The 27,772-nt window shown below is 44.8% G+C and overlaps 1 protein-coding gene across 2 annotated transcripts in view; it reads right to left on the bottom strand.

The window, feature by feature from the left end:
* The window catches only part of KSR1 (kinase suppressor of ras 1), a 276,807-nt gene that overhangs the window by 4,536 nt on the left and 244,499 nt on the right, over positions 1–27,772 (bottom strand). For both annotated transcript variants that reach the window (XM_082245310.1, XM_082245309.1), the window contains 4 exons: positions 25,114–25,247; positions 15,258–15,389; positions 13,135–13,270; positions 12,093–12,226 (listed from right to left, as the gene is read on the bottom strand). In XM_082245310.1, the coding sequence (XP_082101436.1) occupies positions 12,093–12,226; positions 13,135–13,270; positions 15,258–15,389; positions 25,114–25,247 (536 nt within the window). The remainder of the gene's footprint in view (positions 1–12,092; positions 12,227–13,134; positions 13,271–15,257; positions 15,390–25,113; positions 25,248–27,772) is intronic.

Genomic DNA, 27,772 nt, shown 5'->3' with positions numbered 1-27,772 from the left:
CACCAGAACGACCAGAATGCCTTCCATCGCCACCCTGTAAGGAAACCTTGGCAGGAGAACGAGCGGAGGGAAGGCATAGATCAGGCGATACTGACTCCAAGGAGCCACCGGATCCCGAGACCTGGCCACAAACCTCTGAACTTTCCTGTTGAGGTGAGATGCAAATAGATCCATGTCCGGGGACCCCCACCAGACACACAGGAGACTAAACACCTCCAGGTGCAGGGACCACTCCCCTGATCCAATACCTGACTCAGGTAATCCGCTTGCCAATTCTCCACACCCGGGATGTGGACTACGCAAAGAACCGGAACATTGTGTTCCGGTCATACCACAATCTTAGCCACCAGGGCACTCCTGGTGCCCCCTGGATGATTGATGTAAGCCACGACCTTGGCATTGTCTGACTGGACCCGAACCGGAGAGCCGTGTAGCCGACTCGTCCAGTGAAGCAGGCAGAACTTGATCGCTCTCAGCGCCAGAATATTGATTGGCAAGGAAGACTCTTCCGACATCCAAGTCCCCTGAGCAGAGCTTCCCCAGCATTCCAACCCAGCCTGATAGGCTGGCGTCCGTGGTGACCACCATCCAAAACACCGGCAAGAAGGACTTGCCATGGCACAGGACAGGTGACTGGATCCGCCAAGAGAGCCGGCTCGTGAGATGGCTCATCCGAATCTTCTGGCCCAATGACCGGGGATCTCTGTTCCATAGTGACAGAATCTCTTTCTGCAGTGGTCTCGTATGGGACTGAGCAAGCGGGCTTGCTTCAAAGGTCGAGACCAGCAGACCCAGGGCCCTCATGCAAGCCCGCAAGGAGGACTGATCGGCCTCCATCAGCAATTGGACCGCCCTTTGCAACTTCTGAAGCTTGTCCAAGGGAAGGAAGACCCTTGCCAGAGCAGAGTCGAGGATCAGCCCAAGATAGCTGACCCGCACAGACGGAGTCAGGGCAGATTTGGTGACATTGATCGTCCACCCTGAAGGGTCCGAATTGTGAGGGAGATGTTTTCCAGCAGATCTGAATGGGAAACTGCTCGCAACAGGAGATCGTCCAGACACCCCATAATGGAGATACCTCGTCAACGCAACAAGGCCAGCACAGGGACTAGGACCCTGGCAAAAACTCTGGGAGCCGAGGCGAAACCAAAGTGTAACGCCACAAATTAAAAGTTCTCCTCTGCCATCACGAAGCAGAGAAATCACTGATGTCCCTCCAATATGTGGACGTGGAGATACGCATCTTTGAGATTGATGGAAGCCAGAAAATCCCCGATTCAAAGATGCCACCACGACCGAATGGACTACATTCGGAATTTCTGCACCCGCACAAAGCGGTTCAGAGCCTTGAGGTCCAGGATTGGACGCACCTTGCCCTCCTTTGTGGGCATGGTGAACAGGTTTGAATAGAAATCTTGAGAGCGTTCCTGTTGGGGAACAGGCACAGTCACCCCTTGAGCCAGGAGATCTTGCACAGCCTCCCGCAGATTCTTCAAACGCTACAGAGACAGGTGAAGATTTGACTGAAAAAAACTGTCCCCTGGCCGGAACCAGAATTCGATCTTGTACCCGAAACAAACCAGTTCGTGAACCCATTCGTCCTGAATGAAGGAAGTCCAGGGTTCCTGAAAGAAGCGCAGCCGTCCCCCCACACCTAAGACGGGTGAGGACGCCCCTTCATGCTGAAGAGGACTTGTCTGCAGCACCGGACTGACCGCCTTGGACTTGCCCCAGGGTTTCACAGCACCACCAGAAGTTCTGAACGGCTTACCTTTCTCTTGTGCCCGGAGGCATGAAAAAAGTGTTTATGAGCAGAAAAGGAGGGACCCCGCTTAGTAAGGGGTGTCTTACCCTTGGAGGATTGAGGAAGAAGAGTACTCTTCCTGCCTGTCAAGCCCTAGATCAACTCATCCAATGAGTCGCCAAACAAACGCTCACCCAGAAAGGGGAGATCAGCTAGGGCTTTCTTAGAAGCTTGGTCAGCCGACCAGCCCTTCAACCTGACCATGCGTCTTAAAACAATGCCCACGGCCGAGAACCTGGCCACCAGGGGAGCCGCATCCATAGACGCATCACACAGGAACACCAGAGCCTGGATCACCTGGTCCAACAGTTCCAGCTGTTCTGGAGGAACAGTCTCAGGGTCCAAAGACTCCCGCAAACCCCTAATCCATTCTGTCACCGTCTGTGAGACGAGCACAAAAAACGGTTTCATAATGGAACCTGCCAGCACGTGAAGGTGGCGGGAAAGGGATTCCACCTGCCTAGCCACAGGTCCGTAAAAACTGGGGAATCCTCCACAGGCACAAGAGTAGATTTGTTTAATCTGGAAACAGGATGGTCCACTTTAGGTGGCACTGTCCAATTATTGGAAACCTTTTCAGCAAAAGCATACCGGCATTTAAAAGTGTTTTGGCACTACTAACGTGTGCTTAACGCGCCGCCATTGGTCATTCACAATATCGTGAAAAGTGTCGGGACAAGGGAAAACCCTGTCGGGTTTTGGAGACTTCTGGAAGCCAAAAGCCACCCGGTCCCTGCCGGCATGGACTCAGCAGCCAATTTTAAAGTATCCCGCACTGAAATAATAGGGCTTCCACCAAAGCGGGTTCCCGCGCTGTAGCTGAAGACGACAGGTCCTCCTCACCATATGACTTACGAGGACAACGACCCCTCAGGAAGGGGAGTATCCGGGGGAACCACATCAGCCTCTGAATCAGAGAACACTTCCACAGATGGAGAAGGCAGCGGCCGTTTACAACTATCAACCTTTTTCATGACTAAATCAACTTTAGGCGCCAGGCTTTCCAGGGCAGCTGAAACTGTGGCCAGCGAATGCGATCCGGACTGTCCGGGAGTCGTACAGAGTGGGTCTGAGGGTGAAATTCCAGTTTGGAACTCCATAGTGTAATTTGCAAAAAACTGAGTACTGTAGCTTTAAGAACACTGATCGCAGTGGTCTGCAGGAAGCCCCATTTAAACCAAACTGATAGCAGAAAGTGCAAGGATATGCCCACAGGGACCCTCAATACTTTACCACCTCAGACACCCAGCCTTTTCCACAGCATGGAGAGAGAAGCAGGAAGTGACATTGGCTCAGCAGCAGGAAATAACACAGGAAGTGATGTCGCCTGATAGGGATACACTGCCAAGTATAGCACCAGGGCTATACAAAGATGGATGCCCATACAAAACTATAGGAAGCTGCAGGGAAAATGGCTGCCCCATACAAGTCTATAGGGAAACAATTCCATTGCTCACACCTAAGATGGCGGCGCCCACGGCGCTCTATGCGGCTAGGGACTGACACATGAAGGCCTCAGGAACCACTACAGGGACCAGCAAGCCCAAGGTACCATGTCACCCCTCCCCCGAGCGCCAGAGCACTCCAGACACACAGCCCCCGCAGGGACAGGGAGGGACACACAGATGGGGCACTGGGCAGACCAGGGGGATCTCTTAGGAGGCACAATCCCATTATCCCCAGGGGAGGGCCCACATCCCCCCCAAGGCCAGCAGGGGCAAGGGGGGCACAGTTACTCACCATACCATGGAGCGGGTGGGCTTCGCTCTGGGCAGACTGACTCCCACCCGAAGTGGGGGTGCTGCTAGCCAAGGGGTACGCTGCGACTCAGGGCGTTCCACGTCGTTGCTTCCCGGTGAGGCATCCGCTCGCAGACTCATCCCCCTCCGTACTAGGTAGCACCGTCGTGGCGAGGCCTAGGTCAGAACTATAACCTGCTCACGCTCGTAGGCCAGACTGGGGGGATCATAAGGATCTAGATTATCCAGTACGAAGCCCCAGCCGGCATCATTGCTTGTAGATCACCAGGAAATTCTTCCCTGAACACTAGCTAGCAAGTGAGTAAACAGAAATAAAAGAAAATATTCTGAAAAGAATAAAAAAAACTGAGACCGGAGTCCCAGCAGGAAACCTAGGTCTACTACTCCTCTAGGCAGAAAACAAATTGATGTGCTGGGTTGTGCAGTGGAGGTTTATGCCTGGAGGGACAGCCCCCTGGGCATGTGTATTCAAATATTCCTGCCTAGACTACTCATGATGGGAGGAGCATAAACCCACTCATCTTATGGTGATGAGGCTGCATCTGTCAATGGACTAACTACAGTATGATTTCTTTAGCAGGAATTTATATAAATTTTCTTTTTTTAAATAGCCGCCCTAGTTTTTTACTTGTGACTACAAGTTAGTTAATCCCAAGAGGCCAGTGGGAGTAATTGAGTAGTATAAGAGCTAACTGCATTTCTGGCAGAAAAACAGGTATTTTCTGTACATGCAGAGTTATTACGGGGATACATACAGTGGCTAAGTGGTTAGCACTTCAACCTAACAGCACTAGGGTCACTGGTTCAAATCCCAACCACAACACTACCTGCCTGGAGTTTGCATGCTCTCCCTGTGCCTTTGTGGGCTTCCTCCAGGTATTCAGTTTTCCTCCCACACTCTAAAGACATGCTGATAGGTTAATTGCCTCTATGTGTATGTATGAATATGAGTTAGGGACCTTAGATTGTAAGCTCCTTGAGGGCAGGGACTGATGTGAATGTCAGTGTTAATTTTGTCGACTAAAGTAACGCAATTTTAGTAGACTAAAACAATTCAGATGACTAAAATACAACTAAAACTAAAATGGCATTTTAGTCAAAAGACTATGGACTAAAACTAAATCGAAAATGGACATCAAAATTAACACTACTCTTGCTGGCCATTCCTAAATCGGCAACACAATAACACAATTCCATCCAGAGCCTGTATTAATAGCACATTAAAGTTTAAACATGTATTGAACTACCACATAAGTAAGGGGCATCTACTAAGCTGCTGAAAGAGAAAAAATTAAGAAAAAGGCTTTTCTTATATTTTTTCTTAATATTTAATGTTGGTAATATATTCAGGTAATATGTGCAATGACATTACAGCCAATAGAGTTTACAGTTTTTTTGGGTTTTTTATTTTAAAGTTGCACTTCTGTTTGTCAAAAAGCAATATTTTTGTTTGTTCATGAAACTTGGTTTTATTTATAAGGGCAATTTATACCTGTCTGTCGTGCATGTTGAAACCTTAACACCATAAATAACATATTCGATTTTTACTCCAGAAGTAGATAATTAGTTTGGAAATTCTAGAGAAATGTTTAAATAATGCATTACAATTTACCTAAACCCATTCGATTTTGATAGCGCTATATAAGTACCTGTAAAGGATTAAACAAGCTGGTACCAGGCTTCCGCCGGGTTTCAACAAGTAGTAGTAAAGCCTCTAGCAGTTTGTTAAAGTGACAGTCACTGCTGCCATTGAGCTGTTATTCCCAAACTAGAGCTAAATGGTACTGCAAAGGCTTCAACAAAGCTTCTTGAAGCCTGCCAAAAGCTCTCATACATTCAAGCTGAAGCCAGTGTGAACAAAGACTAAAATAAAAGCTTCAGACTGGTGATAACCAGGGGCGGCCTGTCTATTGGGGGCGCAGGGGCTCCGCCCCCCCTATCCATGCATTCGGCCCCCTAATCTACATGCAGGGCGCCGGACACATGGATTCCAATGGGTTTTTTTTTCTTTGAAGCAAGTTATTAGAGCCAGAGGCTCTAATAGGCTTCAAAAAAGGGTGGGGGGCAGAGCACTGTGTCCCCCGAGCCCACCCAATTGTGTGACAATAGCGAATGAATAGTTGTCATTGGCCGAGGAGGGAGGAGACGCAGGAGACCGAGCGAGGGGGAAGTCGCCAACTGCCCTCCACATGTCCAGGGTGAGTGAGGCGGCGACCGGTGTGTGGGCTGGTGTGGTCCAGGGGGGGTTTGGGTTATGGTGTGGTTGACTACTAATATATTCTAGGTACAGAAACTTGGAGGACCAGATACAGTGCAATGGAAAGTCCCAAAATAACTAGGAAAGGGGGGTTGAGTAAAAATGTTAGAAGACTGCAACTTGTAACTTCCTATTTTTGTGTACAGGCAGTATCAATTCAATATTTTATGTAAACATATGCTGGGAATAATACAGGCATTTGTTGTAAAAATAACAGCACCATTCTCACAAGCAGGTATCACTTAAAAGTATTAAAAAGGGGATGGTGATGGATGTATGGCTTCTAGCAGCCCAAATTTTTTTTTTTTTTTTTTTTTAGTTCACTATAGAATAATTGCAGAATATAATTATTGACTGTTGGATGCACCTCAATGTTTTAAATTTTTCCTCCACTTTAAAGGACTATCTCTAAATAATTTGCAATTTTTTAGAGTTGTTTTTTTCGTTTGTTCATCAGAAACTTACACAGGACAGATATTGACTTCATAAATTGCAAGACAAAGTAGGAAGATTGTGCAAATTGTAAAGTGCTGCCATTTGATGGACAATCTTAAAAATACATACACACACACACACTCACACACAAAAGCTGCAAAAGTGCTTGTTAGAAGGACACAGAAGAAAAGCACTCAGTGCAATGATTTCACTAAAATGCTGGTAACCCTGTTTTAGAAAAAGTTACTGCTGGCTCGTGGTGCTTGTGAAACTAGATACATAGCTGGTCCTACGATTAGTGCCAAGTAGTTTTTCTGCAGTCAGAACCGGTTATTCAAGCAAACAGCCCACACCAAGAGAACAGTAGACGGGAAAAGATCAAAGCAGCAGAGACATCCAAGGGTTAAAAAGGTTTTCTAATATTGGTGATTATTTGTTTTGTAGATGGAAGGTAAGTATCCACGAAGCTGTAGATTAGCAGAAGACGCATGGAAGCATGCAAGGCAGAACCAGTTAAATTGCCAGCAGCTATAACCTATGAGGAGGAGAAAACATTGTTAATCAACAATAATCTTGGCTGTATAAGTAATTAGTAATAAAGGATGAGTGAAGATGTTCATATTAGTAAGGACATAAGTCACAAGTTGATAAGAAAGGTTGCAAATTATTTTTGGCACAATAATAGGAGGATGCAGTAACTAACAGGGTCTGCTAACAATTCTGCTCATCTACATAGAATAAATAGTCCTAAAGATGAGTAAAGCTGTAAAAAACACAAGCCGGATAGCACAGCGACAATTCAGTGTGCAAGCTGTGCATCATTGGCGGTTATTTACTAAAACAGAAGAGTGCAAAATCTTGTGCAACTGTGCATAGAAATCAGCTTCCATTTTTTATTGGCAAAGCTTAATTGAATAAGCTAAGGTTAGAAGCTGATTGGCTACCATGCACAGCAGCACCAGATTTTGAGTTCACCCGTTTTAGTAAATCTTCTTCATTATCCCAACTAACCTTGGAAGCAGTTTTTGGGTTCCCAATTGTCAGGTAAAGAAGTTTAATAGGAAAGGAATCCTTTAGGCCAGTGGTCCTCAACCCTGGCCTACAGGGCCCACTAACAGGTCAGATTTTAGGTATTACCTTGGGGAGATGCAGACTAGAGTACTGCAATCACTGAGCAGCAAATGATATCACCTGGGATGTATTTCAGTTATCTTGAAAATCTGGCCTGTTAGTGGGCCCTGTAGGCCAGGGTTGAGGACCACTGCTTTAGGCCATACATGGGTCGAATTCCAAACAAATTTTATTTTGAAAAGCAGACGTTTTTGTGATATAATGATGCCATCATTGATTTCGAAATTCGACCAACCAAGCCTTCAATTTTGCCTCATGATGCTACAGAAAAGAATTTTCATGGCTGGGAATCTTCTTTTCTTTCCAGGAATTTTCTTTTCTTGTGCTCATGCACATTTCTTTTTTGATTATATTTCTCACATGACTCTCCCATCATTGATTAGCAAATCATTCATTTTTCAAAACATTTCCGACATGCCCGATCACTCAAATTTGATGGCCGCACGAAAATTGGCCGATGCTGTGGCCCTCTAATAGTGCGAAATTTGAACGAAAAATCTTAGATACGATTTTCTAAAGAAAATTCCTTCCGAATTCAACCTGTGTATGGACAGTCTAAGAGTACACTAACACTTACACCAACCAACAGCTGACCACCATTGCTGCACAAATCTTTACTTGTTAGGCTTAAAGTGACTGTAAACCTTCAGCTCCTCTCTAGATATTATGTTATGAAAAATAAACATGCATTTTCAGTTAAAATCAACAAAAAAAATGCTCTAGAAATACCTTTTTTAAGTTTGATCATATTTGACAGGTTAAGTAACTGTTCTTCCACTCTGTGGGGCTAATGCCGCGTACACACGTATCGAAATTCAGCCGGTTCAGGAGGAACCGTATGAATTTCAGTATGTGTAACTCCTCCTCGGTCTAAAGACCGGCTTCTGTTGTACAGTCATGCTGGCAAACCAGTATTTGATCAGCAGTTGTAGCCAATAGCTGCAGCGCTGATCTGTGTATTTTAAAAAAAGGGGGGTGCATATTTGTATTTTTGGTTTACAGGCACTTTAAGAATCCCGTCCTGGCTGTACTACACCATACTGAAGATTTACTGACCCTGAACTTTTCATGTGCTACATTGAACCCATACCAATATAGCAAAATGAAGACTTCTTTGAGTATAAACTGTGCCCTTCATATACACATGAACGAATTTCCTGGTCAGCTTAAAAAAAGAAATACACATTTCTCACACTGGTCTCTCAAGGCATCTGGGGCTGTTTTATAATTAAACAGTTCTGAGGAATACACATTCTCTGTGATTAATAAGATGCCAAAAATCAAGGTTTCTTCTGGCAGCCATTCTGTATACCAAATGGTACAAAGTGGTAGGGATCGGCCGATGATCGACAAGGCCGATATATCGAGGGCCGCTATTGACTTTTGCCACATATATATGGAGGCCTGATATTGACTTTTGCCGATATATCTGTATCAGCCCCAGAAATGGCCGATATTGCCGATATTCCAAATATTGCTCATGTAAGGGTAAAATTATGTCACATAGCATAATTCCATTTACAAATGTTATTGAATATGTCACTCACATATGTACCATTTAAAGATATAAGCAATTATACATTAGCAGATCAGCTGTCAGATCGGTATCTCTCACCCTCTTGCCGTGATACCCGGGTGATGCCGGACAGAGCGGTATCACCCGGGTGTCACTTACGGCAAGTGGGTGAGAGAGACGGATCAGTATCGGGTGGGTGGGAGATGGAGCTGGTGAGAGACAAAGCAGTATTGAGTGGATGCTGAACGGAGCGGTATCACCCGGGTATCACTTACGGCAAGTGGGTGAGAGATACCGATCTGCGAATGTGGAATTGCTTAGATCTTTAATTTGTACATATGTGAGTGGCATATTCAATAACATTTATAAGCAGAATTATGCTATGTGACATCATTTTACCCTTACATGAGCATCACCACCTAATGGTTGGAGGAGGAGAAGACTAGTCTTGGACCCTGACATAGGATGTACAAAATATCGGCCCATATCAGCCGATACCGATATGTGATGGCCAAAATATCGGTATCGGCAACGAAAAACCGATATCTGTCAATCCCTACAAAGTGGTATACACTTTTGGTGGTATCCTGCAATGAGCGTTATAATGAATCTTCTTCAACGCATACGTACATTTTTCTAACAGAAACTCAGTATCTCAGTAAGATATAACCCTGTATCATTTCTTTTTTCCACTATAAAAAGATAAATTACCTAGGACTAAACAATAGAATTATTTCAGTACAATAACACAATGAGGAATGCTGGTTTAACATGGAATGAACCAGACAATTTATTTGTTAGCTACTGGGCAGTGAATGTGAACACCATGCTGGTAGAATTGGTCCTTTTTGTAAAAGTTGTGCCATTGTCTTTAGAATTGTCCATTAAAAAAGAAATGAGAAAATGAGAGAGATGCAGAAGGAAATAAAGCAGCATGAAGGCATAATGAAGGGTCAGCAGTACAAATCATTGCAGAGATATCCAAGGTGCGCCAGGCCCCACAGCAGGATCATGGAGAATGGAAAGAGGAAATGCAGTGACGAGGACATCAACAACATATTCCAAAGAGGAAGGTAGGTAAAAACAAAATGATTATTATTACATTTACAAAACTTTCAAGAAATTTTGCAGGCAAACATATGTATCTTAATAAGAAAAATGCTGTATGCTAAGACTCGGTCCACACTAGCGCGACTTGTCAGGCGACTTGTCAGCCTGACAAGTCGCGCTCCCTCGCGGTCCATTGACCGCTACAGGAACCGTTCTAATAGGAGCGACACAAGTCGCTCCGACTTAGAAAAAGGGTCCTGTACTACTTTAGGGCGACCTTGGAGCGACTTGCATAGACTTCCATTATGTGAAGTCCATGCAAGTCGCTCCGAAGTCGTGGTGCATGGGAATGCACAAGTCGCCCCCGAAGTAGTACAGAGTCGTGTCGCCCCAGTGTGAACCGACTCTAAAAGTTATAAAATAATGTTTCAATGAAATATTTATACTAACCCTATATTTATCTTTGTCACTTGGGGTCACTTGAGGTCTTACAGTTGTCTTGTCAACTGCCCACCTAAGACACTTTTAACTCCTGAGTGCATTAACAAGTTCCTTTTTATTAGATCATTGTTAATGGCCACTTTTCCTATATAGGCGGCCCCCGGGTTACAAACAAGATAGGGACTGTAGGTTTGTCCTTAAGTCGAATTTGTTTGTAAATCGGAACAGGTACATTTCTTAAGTGCAGCCCCAGCCAAAAGAATAATTTTTAAGTTTTTTGGATAGCATAGGGAAGGGTTAACACCCCTGTAACATTTGTTTTGCTGTCTGTACCCCTGTTCAGAAGATTTCACCTCACTTTCTGTCCCTGTGACAACTGTATTTTGAAAATTTTGGGTTGTTGTAGAAACAAGGATTGGTAATAAAGCTTCAGCGGAGACACATTTTTCCCATGAGAACTCTTACAGGAATACATTTCCCTTCCTAGGGCTAGATTTCTACTCGCTTCCTATTGTCTCCCTCCGTTTGTAAGTAGGATGTTTGTAACCTGGAGGCCACCTGTATATAGAACAAAACGAATGACTCTCCAATTTCACTGTCATTTAGTCTTTACATGCCTGTTAAAGAAGGACTGCAGGAAGCGTTATTCTACAGCTTGTGAGGAGGTGAGTATAATGTTTAAGTCCTGCTTACCTCTACAGAGCCCATTACTAGATCCATTGCTGCAAAATCTTGACTCTGCTGTCCTTCCAATGCCAGCATGCTTCTAGTACCTGCACTATTTGAGGTTGATGTCCTAGATGACCATTGCGATTTGCCAACCTTACAGTGCACTGCATTATAGAAGACCGGTACACCTGCGCAGCAGATGAACTGTGAGATTCTGCAGTGGCACAACTAGTAAAAGGCACCACAGAGGCAAATGATCCCAGTGTCTGCATCTGCAAACTCACAAACTGTCTCACACTGTATGAAGCGTTATAAGAACGCTGCCATTGCTGAAAATTTCTCACGGTCTCAATGGCATCAGTGCCTTGAGTTGCTGCCTCAAACTGAGCTTGCAGCAAGTTATATCAGAACTGCTGTTGTGCATACATGTTCTGGGTCACAAACATGGAAAGTTTTGCCAGATGATAAACAAAGAAGTCAGATAATCAGCACTTTAAGAAGAAAGTCAGCAATGGCAGTCTCCATAGTCCTTACAGGTGAAATACAGCACGTGTCTCATGTTTTCACTCTTTTTTTATGGTCCCATGTTTCACTTACCTTTCCAGACACTGCTCTGCATAGAAAGCAATGCTCTTCTTTCTGTTACCAATATTCTCAAGTACTGCTTTAGCTATATTTTATTATTGTTAATAATAATAGTTCATAAAGTACATCACCTATACAGGCATATTACCAGATCTTTTTGATTTGATAAATAGTTACCTCTGCGGATCCTTTGGGTGGTTTGGCTGAGAAATATTGTATAATAAGCACATACAGACCCTTATTTTTTTGTCATGTGTGCAAATTTTTACCAGCCAGAAGCCTCATGACTCCTAGAACTATATTTCCCCTCCGCATTCAGGATCATTCTACTCTCAGCTGTCTAGCAGTTATAAATGTATCACACTGTTTCCTATGAAATGGCACAGATGCATGTGTGTGCCTACAGCCAATGGTGTTAATAGCATAAAGTTCCCAGCTACTCACTCTGCAGATTTCCAGAAGTGACCTGGATGTGACAACCTCCGGTTAAGTTTTGGCAGCTTTTCCAGCATGTCCATAAGAAGGGTAAAGCTTGGCCTTTCATTGACATCAAAAGCCCAGCATGCAGCAAGAATCTCCTACAAAGGTTTGGAAAAAATAAGAAGAATAAAACCTTAAAGCATTTGTGTACTTAGTTTTGTCTCTGTAAAATGAGATCACAATGTTAGCACCAACAAACATTGCAGTACAAAAATTCCATTGTTCTTTTCCAGGGTGCTCCAAAATCTGTGTTACTCTAAAATGCAAATACTCAATTGGACTAGTAGGTTGGTGGTCATTGTCCTACCCCTCTCCGTGGCTCATGATTGGTTAATCAATGTGAAAGGTGGACTCAATGACCAATCATAAGGTGTGTTGAAGAGGTGCCAAGCAACAACCTAATAGGGGAAGTTGGCATATTGGTAGTTGCAAGGGAGGCAGCAACTGTGGCAGATGCAGCAGGGTAGAAACTCATGTTCCTGGGCATAATTTGTGGATTGTGCAGGCATATCAATGGATTGCATGGACCAGTGTGACAAAGTGAACCGGAAGACCACATGACTGAATCAGTTAGGCCACATTGACAGGTCAGAGAGGTGCTGGAGAACTGCTTACATATCATAATGCATTTGGGGGAGCCTAAAAGCACTAGTGGGTGTCTGTATTCCACTTTATATCAGTGTTGCATAGGGTGCATAAGGAAGAGTACTGTATTAGGAGATACCTTTTTATAGTATGGGCATTCTTTTCTTGGTGGAATGTCTATAAAAGTGTGAGTTCCTGGATTACTTCTGATATTTATTTAAATAAAATTGTAGACTTTGTTACTTTTCATGGTTCCAAGTTTCATCGTAGAAGTGTGTTGTGCATAGAGTGCTATATCGCTGTGGTTTATGCACGTTTCAATTATACCCGATTGTTATATAGCCGCTAGTGTCACAACATTTTTTAGTTATTGTAAGTGCAGGTAATACTGAGATTTTATTATTCTTTACAGAATACTTACAGTAACCTCTTTGCCCAGACTTATAGTGGACAATAGCTGCTTTACACCTTCTCCACTTCCAACTTGCCATATAAGAGCCTCAACTGCTTGATTTTTGAAAGGCCAATCTCGAGCCTGAAGTTCATACCACACGGTTCTTTATAGATATTGAAAAAAAAATATATATATTAAAACACACAGTCATTTTATTAAAATATTTTGGTTGAATTTGATACAAATTTACATAAAAAAAACTATTAATAGAGTGTGCTTCCATGACACGGTTTCTAAAAGTCTTCTAAGTTTTCTGATAAGACGGCACACTTGTAGAGTCACTCTCCAGCAGATGCTACAGTCACATGAACAGACAGGAAAGGGGTTGGGTCCCTCCTCATTAAAAGTAGGGTACACACTATAAGAAAATTGGAAAAAAAATTCCATACGAGGCACGATCGTTCGATTTTCAATTAGTGAGTATACAACTTTCAACATCTAATTCAGACTTGCCAAGCACCAAAAGTTTTTTCGTACATGAACAGAACTAACTTTTGCTTTTAATGTAATCCGTTTTTATATGAGAAAAATCAGATAGGAAAGACTGCACATGATCAGAAACAGACAACAAAAAAAAAGTCTTTGTAGTACGAGAATTTTCATACAATAGTTCCATCCTCGACTTGCTGTGAAACATCGAGGAAAACCAGACAATCGTTTGCCCGATTTTCTTATAGTGTGTGAATTCTGAAGAAAGCTAAAAAGCAGGGGATCAAATTAAATTTTTTTCTTTTTATACATCAGAAAAGTAAACTAAGGAAAAAATGGCAATGAATAGACAGTAGATACCTGTTGGATGAACACGGTAAATAAGAAGCAATGCAATATTTCATATTAACCTGAATAAATAGTAAACATAATATATTACTTGAAACGGTTTTAAACCTTAAAGCAGAAGTAGGTACAAAGCGTTTTTTCCCTGCTTCTTCTGTGGGTCATGGTTTCAGCTGACAGCAGGCTAAAGTCTGCTGTCAGCAGATGTCATTCAGCAGGTCCAGGAGAGATCCCGACTTTATTTTTGGGATGCACCCAGACGCCTGTACCAGCAGCTGGCTCAGCCTCTCAGCATGATGCTGACAGCCTTAGCCAGTAACCTCCACAGCCCGGAACTCCAGTGAGCAGAGAACTGTGACTGACAGTCAAGAAGAAAAAAAAATATTATACTTACCATTCCTCCAGCTTCCATGGTGTAGGGTCATCCTGCCAATGAGATCCTGACGACTACAGGTACTCCAATACGCACAAGAAGATGCTGAAGCCCAGTGCTTTTAGAATCTTCTCAGTGACAATTAGGCTACATTCACACCGGAGATTTACATCAGTGCGAATTGTAGTAGCAGGAATCTTCTGCGGCTCTGAGGAGCTAGGTGCGCCCACCAGCCCAATTCACTATGACATGTTGCTGATGGCCGCAGATAATCATGGCTGTCCGCACAGCCAGCGATTACCTGTAGTGATAGCTGCTGACTTAATTTCGTTTTTTTGTTTTTTAAAAGTTTGAAGTTGCTCTTTATGTTCAACAGAAAAAAACGAGCTTAGAAAGTATGAAAACACTAAAAAATGAATGTCTTTAATTTGCTAGGTTTTTTTTTTTGTCTGTTAAATATAGTGCTGAAAAGGTTTTATTGAAATGGCTCAATTGGTAAAAAATATGTTGATTTTGAACCTTTTGGGCTGATAATTTCCTGTGGTCTTTGCCAGTGCTGCATTCTTATCAGTTAACATTGTTTCAAGCTATATTTGTGTACTTCAGTGCACCTCTTATCTATGTTATGGAGAGGAGGGGAATGTTTCATGTAGTCCTGTCCTGAGGCAAAAACACCGCTTCTACACAGATCACAGATGGTGAGCATTGACACCCTAGGACAGGAAGTGCGTTACTGGCAGGTAAAAATAAAGGTAAAAGAATCTTGAAAAAACTATTGCAGTCATTATATCTAGGGCCTGGTAAGCTAGAATTTTTAACATTATTGTTCTTGGGTTTAGATATACACTTCAACAGATCACTGCCATGTGACAAAGTCAGTACAATCATGTGACTCTTTACATAGGCCAGGCTCATATGACTCACACATAACATTTAACCTTACCCAAAAGCATAAACATCAGCAGCTTTGGAAAATGGAAATTTATCTTCATCCTTCCCAGGAGCCATCTCACGTACTATTTCTGGGGCCAGGAAGCACAGCCAATCATGGTTCAACTTCAACTCATTGTCGCGTCTAACAGAGAGAAAACAAGATGCAATTTAGTAGCAATAGTAATGTCACAATATTGATACATTTATCACAAATATATTGAGTTAGATGTCAGAGGCAACAAGTTGAACAATTTGATTACATCATTCAACTTTTGTGGCACTCTTCAAATAAAAAACAATATTTAAAGAGTATGTATGGGCAAAAAACACCACAACTCTCTAAGTCCCGGTTCACACTACCGCGACTTGTCAGGTGACTTGGCCGCCTGACAAGTCGCGGTCCATTCAGTGCCATTGGAACCGTTCTAATAGGAGGGACTCAAGTCGCTCCGACTTTGAAAATAGTTCCTGCACTACTTTTGACCGAAGTCGGAGCGACTTGCATTGACTTCCATTATCTGAAGTCCGTGCAAGTCGCACCGAAGTCACGGTGCATGGCGACTTCACTAGTTGCCCCCGAAGTCGTGTCGCCATAGTGTGAACCGACTCTAATAAAAGCATGTTTACCCATTTTTTGTCACTTTACAAATACTGCAAGTACAGAAAAATATCTGTTGCTTCTGGCAGAAGTCCAGTGAGCTCCTTACTTCCTGTAACCAGCTAAGAACGCTGCACAGAAATCTCAACAGTGTTACTACTGTGAACTACAGAGCAAAAATCCTCGTATGTTATGGAGAAAGGAAGATGTTCTGTAATCCTGTTCTAAGGTGACAACACTGATCCTCCATAGATACAATATGGTGAGTGAGTCACTCCAAGACAAGTGTGTTACTGGCAGGATCACCAAAAGTATAAAGAAAAAAAACGTATACATATTGCAGCTACCATTTCAAAGGACTGATAAGCTACAATAACAATTTTGTTTAGACACACTTTAGTATCCTTATAGTTACATAGTTAGTGAGGTTGAAAAAAGACATCCGTCCATCCAGTTCAACCTATGATGTGTGTGTGTGTTTGCTGTTAACTGTACATTGTATACCCCTGTATGTTGTGGTCTTTAAGGTGCCCATCTAATAGTTTTTTGAAACTATCAATGCTCCCTGCTGATACGACTGCTTGTGGAAGAGAATTCCACATCCTTACCGCTATTACAGTGAAGAACCCCTTACGCACTTTAAGGTTAAACCGCTTTTCCTCTAGTTTTAGTGAGTGGCCACGTGTCTTGTTGTATCTCCTTTCTCTGAATAGTTTGTTCCTTATGCTAGGGTCGCCAGTACAGTATTTGTACATTGATATCATATCCCCCCTCAATCATCTCTTCTCCAGAGAGAATAAGTTCAGTGCTTGTAGTCTTTCCTCATAGCTGATGTCCTCCATTCCCCTAATTATTTTTGTTGCCCTTCTCTGGACTCTTTCCAGTTCCAGCACATCCTTCCTGCGGACCGGTGCCCAGAACTGGACAGCATACTCCAGATGTGGCCGGACCAGAGTCTTGTAGAGCGGGAGAATAATCTCTTTATTTCTGGAGTGAATCCCCTTTTTTATACATCCCAGTATTCTGTTGGCTTTGCTTGCAGCGGCTTGGCATTGCATGCCACTGCCAAGCCTGTTGTGTACCAGTACCCCCAGGTCCTTTTCCATCCTAGACTCACCCAGAGGTCCCCCCCCCCTAGTGAGTAGCTTGCTTTCTGGTTTCTGGCCCCCAAGTGCATTACTTTACATTTTTTCAACATTAAACCTCATCTGCCATGTAGTTGCCCACCCCATTATTTTGTTCAGGTCCGCTTGTAAGGTTTCCACATCCTGCATAGAAGATATTGGCATGCCTAGTTTAGTATCATCTGCAAATACTGAGATTGTACTAGATATCCCCTCCTCTAGATCATTTATGAATAAATTAAACAGGATTGGTCCCAGGACAGAACCCTGGGGGACCCCACTTTCCACACCCGCCCAATCAGAGTACTCCCCATTAATCACCACCATCTGGACTCTCCCCTGGAGCCAGTTCTCTATCCAGGTACTCACGTTATGGTCCATACCTACCTTCCTTAGTTTGTACAGTAAGCGTTTGTGGGGAACGGTGTCAAAGGCCTTTGCAAAGTCCAGATACACCACATCCACAGGCTTTCCTTTATCTAGGTGGCAGCTCACTTCATCGTAGAAGGTTAATAGATTGGTTTGGCAAGAACAATTTTTCATGAATCCATGCTGATTACTACTAATAATACCATTTTCATTACTAAAGTCTTGTATGTGGTCCCTTAACATCCCCTCCAAAATCTTGCAAACTACAGATGTTAGGCTGACCGGCCTATACCGGGATATATCTTGGCCCCTTTTTAAATATTGGTACCACGTTGGCTTTTTTCCAATCAGCTGGCATCATACCCGTCTGTAAACTATCCTTAAAGATCAAGAATAATGGTCTGGCAATCACCTGGCTGAGCTCTTTAAGAACCCTCGGGTGCAAGCCATCCGGTCCCGGTGATTTATTTATGTTAAGTTTCTCTAGTTTAGTTCTAAGTCTATCTTCTGTTAGCCATGGCGGCACTTCCTGAGGTGTGTTGTTAAGTTCGGCCTTACAAGCTGGGTTCGTGTAGCCCCCCGATTCTTTTGTGAAGACTGAAGAGAAGAAATTATTTAACACTTTCGCCTTTTCTCTGTCCTCAGTGGCCATATTTCCTTTGTCATCTTTTATGGGGCCAATGTGTTCTGGCCTCGCTTTCTTACTGTTAATATACTTAAAGAATTTCTTGGGGTTCTTTTTACTCTCCTCCGCTATATGTCTCTCGTGTTCTATTTTAGCCGCCCTGATTTCGTCTTTACATTTCTTATTGCACTCTTTGTAATGCTTAAATGCTGCCAATGACTCCTCATTCTTGTATTTTTTGAAGGCCCTTTCTTTAGCACTAATATGCATTTTTATGTTGGAGTTTAGCCACCCAGGGTTTAGTTTTACTCTTTTAAATTTATTTCCCTTTAGAATGCACTGACCAATCCCCTTGTTAAGTATGCTCTTGAAGCACTCCCATTTTTCCTCTGTGTTCTTTGTTCCCAGGGTTCTAGCCCATTTGATATTTTCTAGCAGCGAGCGCAGTTTTGGGAAATTGGCTCTTTTGAAATTCAGTGTCCTTATATTACCCTTGTGCTTCCTATTACTGTAATTAATACTGAAACTTATTGACCTATGGTCACTGTTTCCCAAGTTGCCCCGTATTTCTATATCCGTGAGCAGGTCTGTATTGTTGGCAATCAGTAGGTCAAGTACAGCATTGTTTCTTGTCGGTGCATTCACCATCTGACCCATGAAATTGTCCTGCAAAACATTTAGGAACTGCCGAGCCTTGGCTGAGTGTACGGTTCCTTCTGCCCAGTCTATATCTGGATAATTAAAGTCCCCCATTATAATAACATTTCCCATCCTTGCTGCCAATCCTATCTGTAAAATGAGGTCCGCCTCCCCCTCCTCCCTCTGGTTGGGGGGCCTATATCATACGCCCAATATTACCTTCCCCACCGTGCCTTCCCTTTGAAGCTCTACCCATAGGGATTCTGCCTCATCCATAGCTCCATTATTAATATCATCCCTCATATTTATTTGTATACTGTTCTTAATATACAGACATACCCCATCCCCCTTTTTTACCTTCTCTATCTCTGCGATAAAGGGAATACCCCTGAATGGTCGCCATCCAGTCATGATAGCTGTCAAACCAAGTCTCTGTTATCCCCACAAAATCTAAGTCCTCCTCAAACATCAGTAGCTCCAGCTCTCCCATCTTGTTGGCCAGGCTTCTGGCATTGGTATACAAACCTCTTAATTTTGACCGGTTACATATATCCTCATTTGATGTTTTAGGCTGCTCTCTTGATTTTTCCCCATACCCACCCTGGGTTTAGGAGCTCCGAACACCCTACCGCTAATGCTCCCATTTCTGCCCTCTAACCCTCTGCCCCTATAACTTTTTGGCCATCCTCTCACCCAGTACGGCTGCACCCTCCCCATTTAGGTGCAATCCGTCCCTACCAAAGAGCCGGTGGCCGACTGAGAAGTCGGCCCAGTTCTCCAGGAACCCAAAACCCTCCTTACTACACCAGCTCCTCAGCCACTTGTTAACTTCCCTAGTCTCCCGCTGCCTATCTGGTGTGGCTCGAGGTACAGGTAGTATTTCTGAAAATACTACCTTGGAGGTCCTACTCCTCAACTTAGCTCCTAAGTCCCTGAAATCGTTTAGGACTCTCCATCTTCCTCTGCCTATGTCATTGGTACCCACGTGTACCATGACAGCTGGGTCTTCCCCAGCCCCAGCCAATAATCTGTCCACCCGACCTGCGATGTGCCAAACCCGAGCGCCCGGCAAACAACAGACTGTTCAGCGCACACGGTCTTTGTGACAGATTATAATGTCTGTCCTTCTAATAATTGAGTCCCCTACCACCAGCACCTGTCTTTCCTTTCCCTTTCTCCCGGCCTCACTGGAGGAGTTCTTCCCCTGGCAGCTAGGGGCCTCGCTCTGCTCCAGCAATGCTGGTCCCTGACTGGTTTCCCCAACATCACTCAACGGGGCGTATCTATTGGGGTGCTCCAGCCCAGGATCAGCCTCCTTGCCTTGTCCCCTTCTACCCCTCCTAACTGTCACCCCTCTACTCTGCTCTGATGCCTGCACCTCCAATACTCCGCCCACCTCTGTGCAGACCCCTGCCTGCACCTGACTGGTACGATCCTGGCTCTCCTCCGGTATGGACATTCGTCTCAGTGTTGCCAGCTGCTTCCCTAGATTCAGGACCTGAGCTTCCAGGCAGGGCCGGCGTTAGGGGGGGGCAAACTGGGCAACTGCCCAGGGCCCCGAGTGTCCAGGGGCCCCCAGCCGCCCCCTGTCAGCGGAGCGGAGGCAGCGTGACACTATATGCAGGCGGGCAAGGGGAAGACTGATCATTCGGGCAGTCGGGCGGCACTGCCCGAGGCCCCGTGGTTGAGGGGGGGGGCCCCACAGCAGTCTGTCCCTGGAGGTGCCTACACACTCTTGCTCAGCTGAGGGGCGGGGCCACACGTTCCCGCCGCGGGGGGCAGCCAGAGTGCAGAGAGAGAAGAGAGCGGAAGACATCTCTCAGCCAGCCCAGCCGGCAGCCACCCACAGGTTGTGACAGGTAGGTGGATATTTCTAGTCTGCTCTGCTGGCTGCTACTGTGCTTCTGTGAAGTTCGTGCAGGAGAATGGAGATAAGAGTCTGCTGCTCTGCTACTGTGCTTATCTGTGTAAGTTCCGATTCTGAAGCACAGTAGCAAGGGGAGGGGGGGAGGGGGGTGTCAGTGTGCTACATTTATAGGCTTTGGAAGCAGCCCTTAATATGGTGGGAAACAAATTTTGTCAAAGCAATTCCAACCTCTCTCTCTCTGGAATTGCTTTTTTTTTTTAGACTCTGTGACTTTTTTTAGACTCTGTGGTGAATTGTGTGGTGTCGGGGGTGGGGGCGTGACACAGCAGTGCTGACTTTGGTGGGGAGATCACATATTGGGGGGGGGGTGTCAGTGGTGGTAAGGGGGGATGACACAGCAGTGGTGAAATCACATATTGGTAGGGGTCTGTGGCACAAACCCCCTACCAATATGTGATTTCCCCACAAAATTCACCACTGCTGTGTCATCCCCCCCCCTTACCACCACTGACACCCCCACCAATATGTAATCTCACCAAATTCACCACTGCTGTGTCATACCCCACACATTTCACCACTGACACCCCCCCCCCCACCCCAACATGTGATCTCCCCACCAAATTCACCGATCACCACCATTGTATCATACCCCCCCGCACACAATTCACCGCTGATCTCCTCACCAAATTCACCACTGCTTTGTCATTCGGAGGGAATGACAAAGCAGTGGTGAATTTGGTGAGGAGATCAGCGGTGAATTGTGTGCGGGGGGGTATGATACAATGGTGGTGTAGCCCCCCCAAAACCACACAATTCACCACTGACACCCCCCCCACCCTAATATGTGATCCCCCACCAAATTCACCACTGCTGTGTCACCCCCCCCCCCTTACACCCCACAAAATGTGATCTCCCCCAAATTCAATACTGCTATCATTCCCCAACACACAATTCACCACTGACACTCGGGGCTGACGATTCAGCACTGCCCCCCCACCAATATATGATCTCCCCCAAATTCAACACAACACTGTGATCCCCCCCATCCCAATATGCGATCCCCTTCAGACCTGATCATTCACTACTACCTATCCCCCCCCCCCCCCCGTCCCGACGTCACCTTCCCACCCGCCATCAGAGAAGAGGCAGTGGGCGGCGCGCATGGAGGAAGAATAGTCCAGTGTCCGGTCGGAGGACACCGGTCCGACCGAGTCGCGACGCCATGGAGGAGGAAGAAGTCGACTCCCGAGCAGCATGGTCACCAGGGAGTCGGGACATGCTGGTCAGGTCACTGTGCATTGATGGGGGGACATGCTGGACACTGTGCATTGGTGGGGGACATGCTGGTCACTGTGCATTGATGGGGGGCATGCTGGTCACTGTGCATTGAATGGGGGCATTCTGGACACTGTGCATTGGTGGGGGACATGCTGGTCACTGTGCATTGATGGGGGACATGCTGGTCACTGTGCATTGAATGGGGGCATTCTGGACACTGTGCATTAATGGGGGACATGCTGGACACTGTGCATTGAATGAGGGAATTCTGGACACTGTGCATTGATGGGGGACATGCTGGTCACTGTGCATTGATGGGGGACATGCTGGTCACTGTGCATTTATGGGGGACATGCTGGACACTGTGCATTGAATGGGGGCATTCTGGACACTGTGCATTGATGGGGGACATGCTGGTCACTGTGCATTGATGGGGGACATGCTGGACACTGTGCATTGAATGGGGGAATTCTGGACACTGTGCATTGGTGGGGGACATGCTGGTCACTGTGCATTGATGGGGGACATGCTGGTCACTGTGCATTGATGGGGGACATGCTGGTCACTGTGCATTGATGGGGGACTTGCTGGTCACTGTGCATTGATGGGGGACTTGCTGGTCACTGTGCATTGATGGGGGACATGCTGGTCACTGTGCATTGATGGGGGACATGCTGGACACTGTGCATTGAATGGGGGACATGCTGGTCACTGTGCATTGATGGGGGACATGCTGGTCACTGTGCATTGATGGGGGACATGCTGGTCACTGTGCATTGATGAGGGACTTGCTGGTCACTGTGCATTGATGGGGGACATGCTGGACACTGTGCATTGATGGGGGACATGCTGGTCACTGTGCATTGATGGGGGACATGCTGGTCACTGTGCATTGATGGGGGACATGCTGGTCACTGTGCATTGATGGGGGACATGCTGGTCACTGTGCATTGATGGGGGACATGCTGGACACTGTGCATTGATGGGGGACATGCTGGTCACTGTGCATTGATGGGGGACATGCTGGTCACTGTGCATTGATGGGGGACATGCTGGTCACTGTGCATTGATGGGGGACATGCTGGACACTGTGCATTGATGGGGGACATGCTGGTCACTGTGCATTGATGGGGGACATGCTGGACACTGTGCATTAATGGGGGACATGCTGGTCACTGTGCATTTATGGGGGACATGCTGGACACTGTGCATTGATGGGGGACATGCTGGTCACTGTGCATTGATGGGGGACATGCTGGTCACTATGCATTGATGGGGGACATGCTGGTCACTATGCATTGATGGGGGACATGCTGGTCACTGTGCATTGATGGGGGACATGCTGGACACTGTGCATTGAATGGGGACATGCTGGACACTGTGCATTGAATGGGGACATGCTGGTCACTGTGCATTGATGGGGGACATGCTGGTCACTGTGCATTGATGGGGGACATGCTGGTCACTGTGCATTGATGGGGTACATGCTGGTCACTGTGCATTGATGGGGGACATGCTGGTCACTGTGCATTGATGGGGGACATGCTGGTCACTGTGCATTGATGGGGGACATGCTGGTCACTGTGCATTGATGGGGGACATGCTGGACACTGTGCATCGATGGGGGACATGCTGGACACTGTGCATCGATGGGGGACATGCTGGACACTGTGCATCGATGGGGGACATGCTGGACACTGTGCATCGATGGGGGACATGCTGGACACTGTGCATTGAATGGGGGAATTCTGGTCACTGTGCATTGATGGGGGACATGCTGGTCACTGTGCATTGATGGGGGACATGCTGGTCACTGTGCATTGATGGGGGACATGCTGGTCACTGTGCATTGATGGGGGACATGCTGGTCACTATGCATTGATGGGGGACATGCTGGTCACTATGCATTGATGGGGGACATGCTGGTCACTGTGCATTGATGGGGGACATGCTGGTCACTGTGCATTGATGGGGGACATGCTGGTCACTGTGCATTGATGGGGGACATGCTGGTCACTGTGCATTGATGGGGAACATGCTGGTCACTGTGCATTGATGGGGGACATGCTGGTCACTGTGCATTGATGGGGAACATGCTGGTCACTGTGCATTGATGGGGGACATGCTGGTCACTGTGCATTGATGGGGACACGCTGGTCATTTTTGAACCAACCTAATGATTGTTTGTTAAGTCACGCAATTTTTTTACAGTGTAATCCGTCATTGGTGATAGTATTAGAGTTTTTATTCTATATTTGTTGCCCTGGGGCTTTCTATTTAGTGTAAATGAGTAGCGCTATGTGCAGAGCTGTGTATGTTCTTTATATGGCTCTGCTGCTCCTCACCCAGGCCTACTTATAATAGATCTGGATGAGGAGCAGTAAACATAATAGAATATTATAATTGATGTGATTATAATGATTATAATTAATTTAATGTTATTTAATTAAAGCATATTTTTATGTAGTTGTATGTTTTATTTGGCTAAATTGATTAAATGCGCCAATATTTTTGGAAGAATATAAAAAAATTTGGGGCCCCACTTTTAGGTTTGCCCAGGGCCACACTTTGTCTAAAACCGGCCCTGCTTCCAGGGAAGCAACTTGCTTACATTTTGCGCATCCTATGCATAACCTTTTAATGAACTAGCTAATAAGGACCAAGTCTTATTTTTTTTTTTTGGTCAAGACAGAGTACTTTCAGCGTATATTAGAAAGAAAGTCCTCCATTGTGCGCTTGCAGATTCAGTTCTCAAACCATCCACCAAACTTGCTGTCTCTCAGAGGGATTTCCTATAAACTGTTTTTTGTTTGGCACTTAATGCAAATATGACTGGAAACAGACAGCAGCTTCAGAAAATCAGAAAGGGGCTACAGAGGTGAGTTACATTGTATCACATTTGCATTGCACTAATTCAATCAAACTTGTTGTGTGGTGTTAACCATTTTAACTTTACTTCAAACATTTGCAGAACTGCCTTGAGATCATGCACAACACAACCAAGAGTTTCTTCATACTAACCTAAGGCAAGCAAAAACTGCCAACAATAATTGAGCTCTGCAAGGGGCAATCACAATCATGTTAAAAGTGATTGCTATTGCATAGCGTTCCTCTCAATTTGTTAGGAAATCCCTGTGCAAATACATGCCAAACGTCCTGATCTCTATGGAGAAATGAGAAGGGACTGCTAAAAAATTGCTCCACTTCTCTATTAGTTGAGCACAGGCAATTGTGGTAGGTCCTGCAGGGCTTAAGGGTTGGCAGATGTCTCACCACCCATTGCTCTATATTAATAGAAGGCCACTCTTGGACATAAAAATGCTTTTAGATCCTTCACTGAAAATGTTCCAGTTGAGGAGTTCTCACCTTCCTTCTTGCACTACTCCTGAAATGCCAAACAGGCCAAAGTCTGTGATTATTACTTTTCCATTTTCATAGAAAACATTCTTGGATTTCAAATCTTTGTGGACGATGCCTTTGGCATGCAGGTAGCCCATGCCCTGAAAACACAGAATCATACAGTATTAGGTTTAAACATATAAGCAACAAGAGAGAAAAAATATCTTATCTACACCAAGTATTAATTCATATTAGACTTATTTTAAGAGAGAAGTATGGGGAGTATAAAAAAAAAAAAAAAACAACATTATACTCACTGCTCTCTGGAGTGCTGGGCTGTGGAGGGGGCGGGAGCAGCTGGCTCAGTCTCCTAGGGGCACAGCTTAAAGGATGAGTCAGCTGCTAGACCAGGGATCACTGGTTGAGTGATGTCAGCTGGCTTTAGCTTGCTTTTGGCTGAAAATCGGTCACAGGAGTGCAGAATGAACTGCCCTCCTGTGAGCCATAGAAGTATAACCAAAAAAGCTTTGGCCATACTCCTCCTTTAATTCCACAAACCTACAGACTAAAGAAAGATTTGTGCAGCAGAAATGCAGCACTAAAGTTTCATGCACACTGGACGTTTTTCAGCTGCCTCTGAGGGCGTCAGGCATTTTTTTTTTCTGCCTCTAAACTCCACGCACACATAAGATTTTAGCAGAGTTTAGTGGAAGAAGAGTTTAGGGTCAGAAGGTAAACACACTGCCAGTGCATCCAGTAGAAGCAAAGTTTTGGCAGAAAAAATGCTTGATGCTTGTAAACGCGTGTGAATGCATCCAAATGCATGTCAACGTTAGGGGCGTTTAGTGTTTGAGCACTAATTCATTAACGTCCAAGCGATTGTAAACCCCTATAAATGCACGTAAACATGTTATACACTTCTTCAAAGGTCAGGTGTTTTTTCTTCGAAAATGCTGCTGCCAGGAGAAAAGGCTTCTGGGAGAGTTTGCATGAGGCCTTACACTTCTATAATGTGCATTCAGTCCACTTGCATTACATTAGTATGTTTTTCTAATTAATATAACACTCAACTCAATGGTACTCCTTTTTCAGCCTACATGGGCATACGCCAGTGGACTGAAGCACCGTAGATATAAATTATCAGATAGCTTAGCCCCACCACCACAAAACTGAAATCACTCAACCTCAGACTGGGTGAGGCAATGAGCCCCTTAACTTCATAATCATTCCTGACTGAGACAATAATAATGGCTAAAAGAAAAATGGTCAGACTTTAGTAAGATATTGCATAGGAAAAGAAAAAAGAGGCCAAACCTGCTTTAGTTTTCAAGGTAAGTGAGTTTGCTCAGAATGGCATTTCTGGCTGCAGTTCTTCTGATTGAATTTATCAACCAAAAGAATTCTAATAAAAAAGTATAAGAATTCTCAAGAAAACAAAGAGTTTATGACCTTTTCACAACTGCTTTCCTGAAGAGATCACCAGTTTACCAAAAGTTTTTACACCCTAGAGTTGTAATTTTAGTCCTTACCCAAAATGGACAGATCAGCTTTGGAGGCATAACTCTTTTTAATAATTTAACTATAAATTAGCGCCAGGCAAAAAATGGGAAAGAACAACCCTAGTGTTTAAAGTAGAGTTATAGAAAATGGGGGCTTCGATTCTGCACCTTTTTCGGTCAATACTAGCTGCCTGGTTGCTTTGCAAATCCAATGGCATTCTTAATTTCTCACCTGAATCAGGAAAGTAAACAAAATCAGCACTCCCAAACTGCAAGGCTGTTGCTGGTCAGTGACTCAAAGTACTGAAGCAGGGGGGTCAGATCAACGGCCAGGCAACTGAAAACTGAGTAATCAAAGACCGCCGATCGCTCAGTTCTCAGTCTGCAATGATTGTCAGTAACCGGCTGTCTGCTCTGCCCCTCCAGGGCTCACTAGAGTGTTGGGCTGTGAAGAGGGCAGGAGCACCTAGCTCAGGCTCCCAGGAGCTTGCTGAGAGGCTGAGCCAGCTGCTGGTCCAGCCATCTGGGTGGATCCTGACTTTAAATTCAGGCACTATCCAGAGCCAGGACCGGACCTGAAAGTAGGTCACATGAGTGCATAAAGAACTGCACTTCTGTGATCCATTGGAGAAGTGCGGCCAAAAAAGCTTTTGCCTTACTTCTCCTTTAAGTATATCGGCTCTGCTGACATCAGAAATACCAAATGGCCAGCCAGGCTTGCAGTGAATGTACTAGCTTACAATATATTTCTGTAACCTATAAAACTAGGTTACCTCTAACCCAGGGTATATCACAATATTTATTGACAATAACATTTTTACGAACATATATACAGTGGTACTACCGGCAAAAACTGGTGTATGTTTTCACTTAAGTTAAGCTGCAGTTACAGCAGTTATAAAAAAGAAGTTATAAAAAAAACTGAACCCCCCCCCCCCCCCAAAAAAAAAACGTACAAACTTGGTTTTTCATACCCAAGTCGTATCATTGTTGCCTTTTTCACCAACACCACACCTAGCAACATTTTGGTAGAATAGATGTAAATTATATAAAGCCATACTTTAATCAGGTTTATGGCCACATATTTAAGTACAATGTTCAAGCCCATCCCATGATCAATATACTAGTGTTTTTTTGCAAACTCCCATAAAAAAGTCTGCAGCATGGGAAGAATTCATTATTTACAT

The sequence above is a fragment of the Pelophylax lessonae genome (genome assembly GCF_965119305.1).
Source record: "Pelophylax lessonae genome assembly, chromosome: 2".
Lineage (NCBI taxonomy): Eukaryota > Metazoa > Chordata > Amphibia > Anura > Ranidae > Pelophylax > Pelophylax lessonae.
The sequence above is the reverse complement of the archived record's forward strand: the minus strand, read 5'-3'. Positions and strand labels throughout refer to the sequence as shown.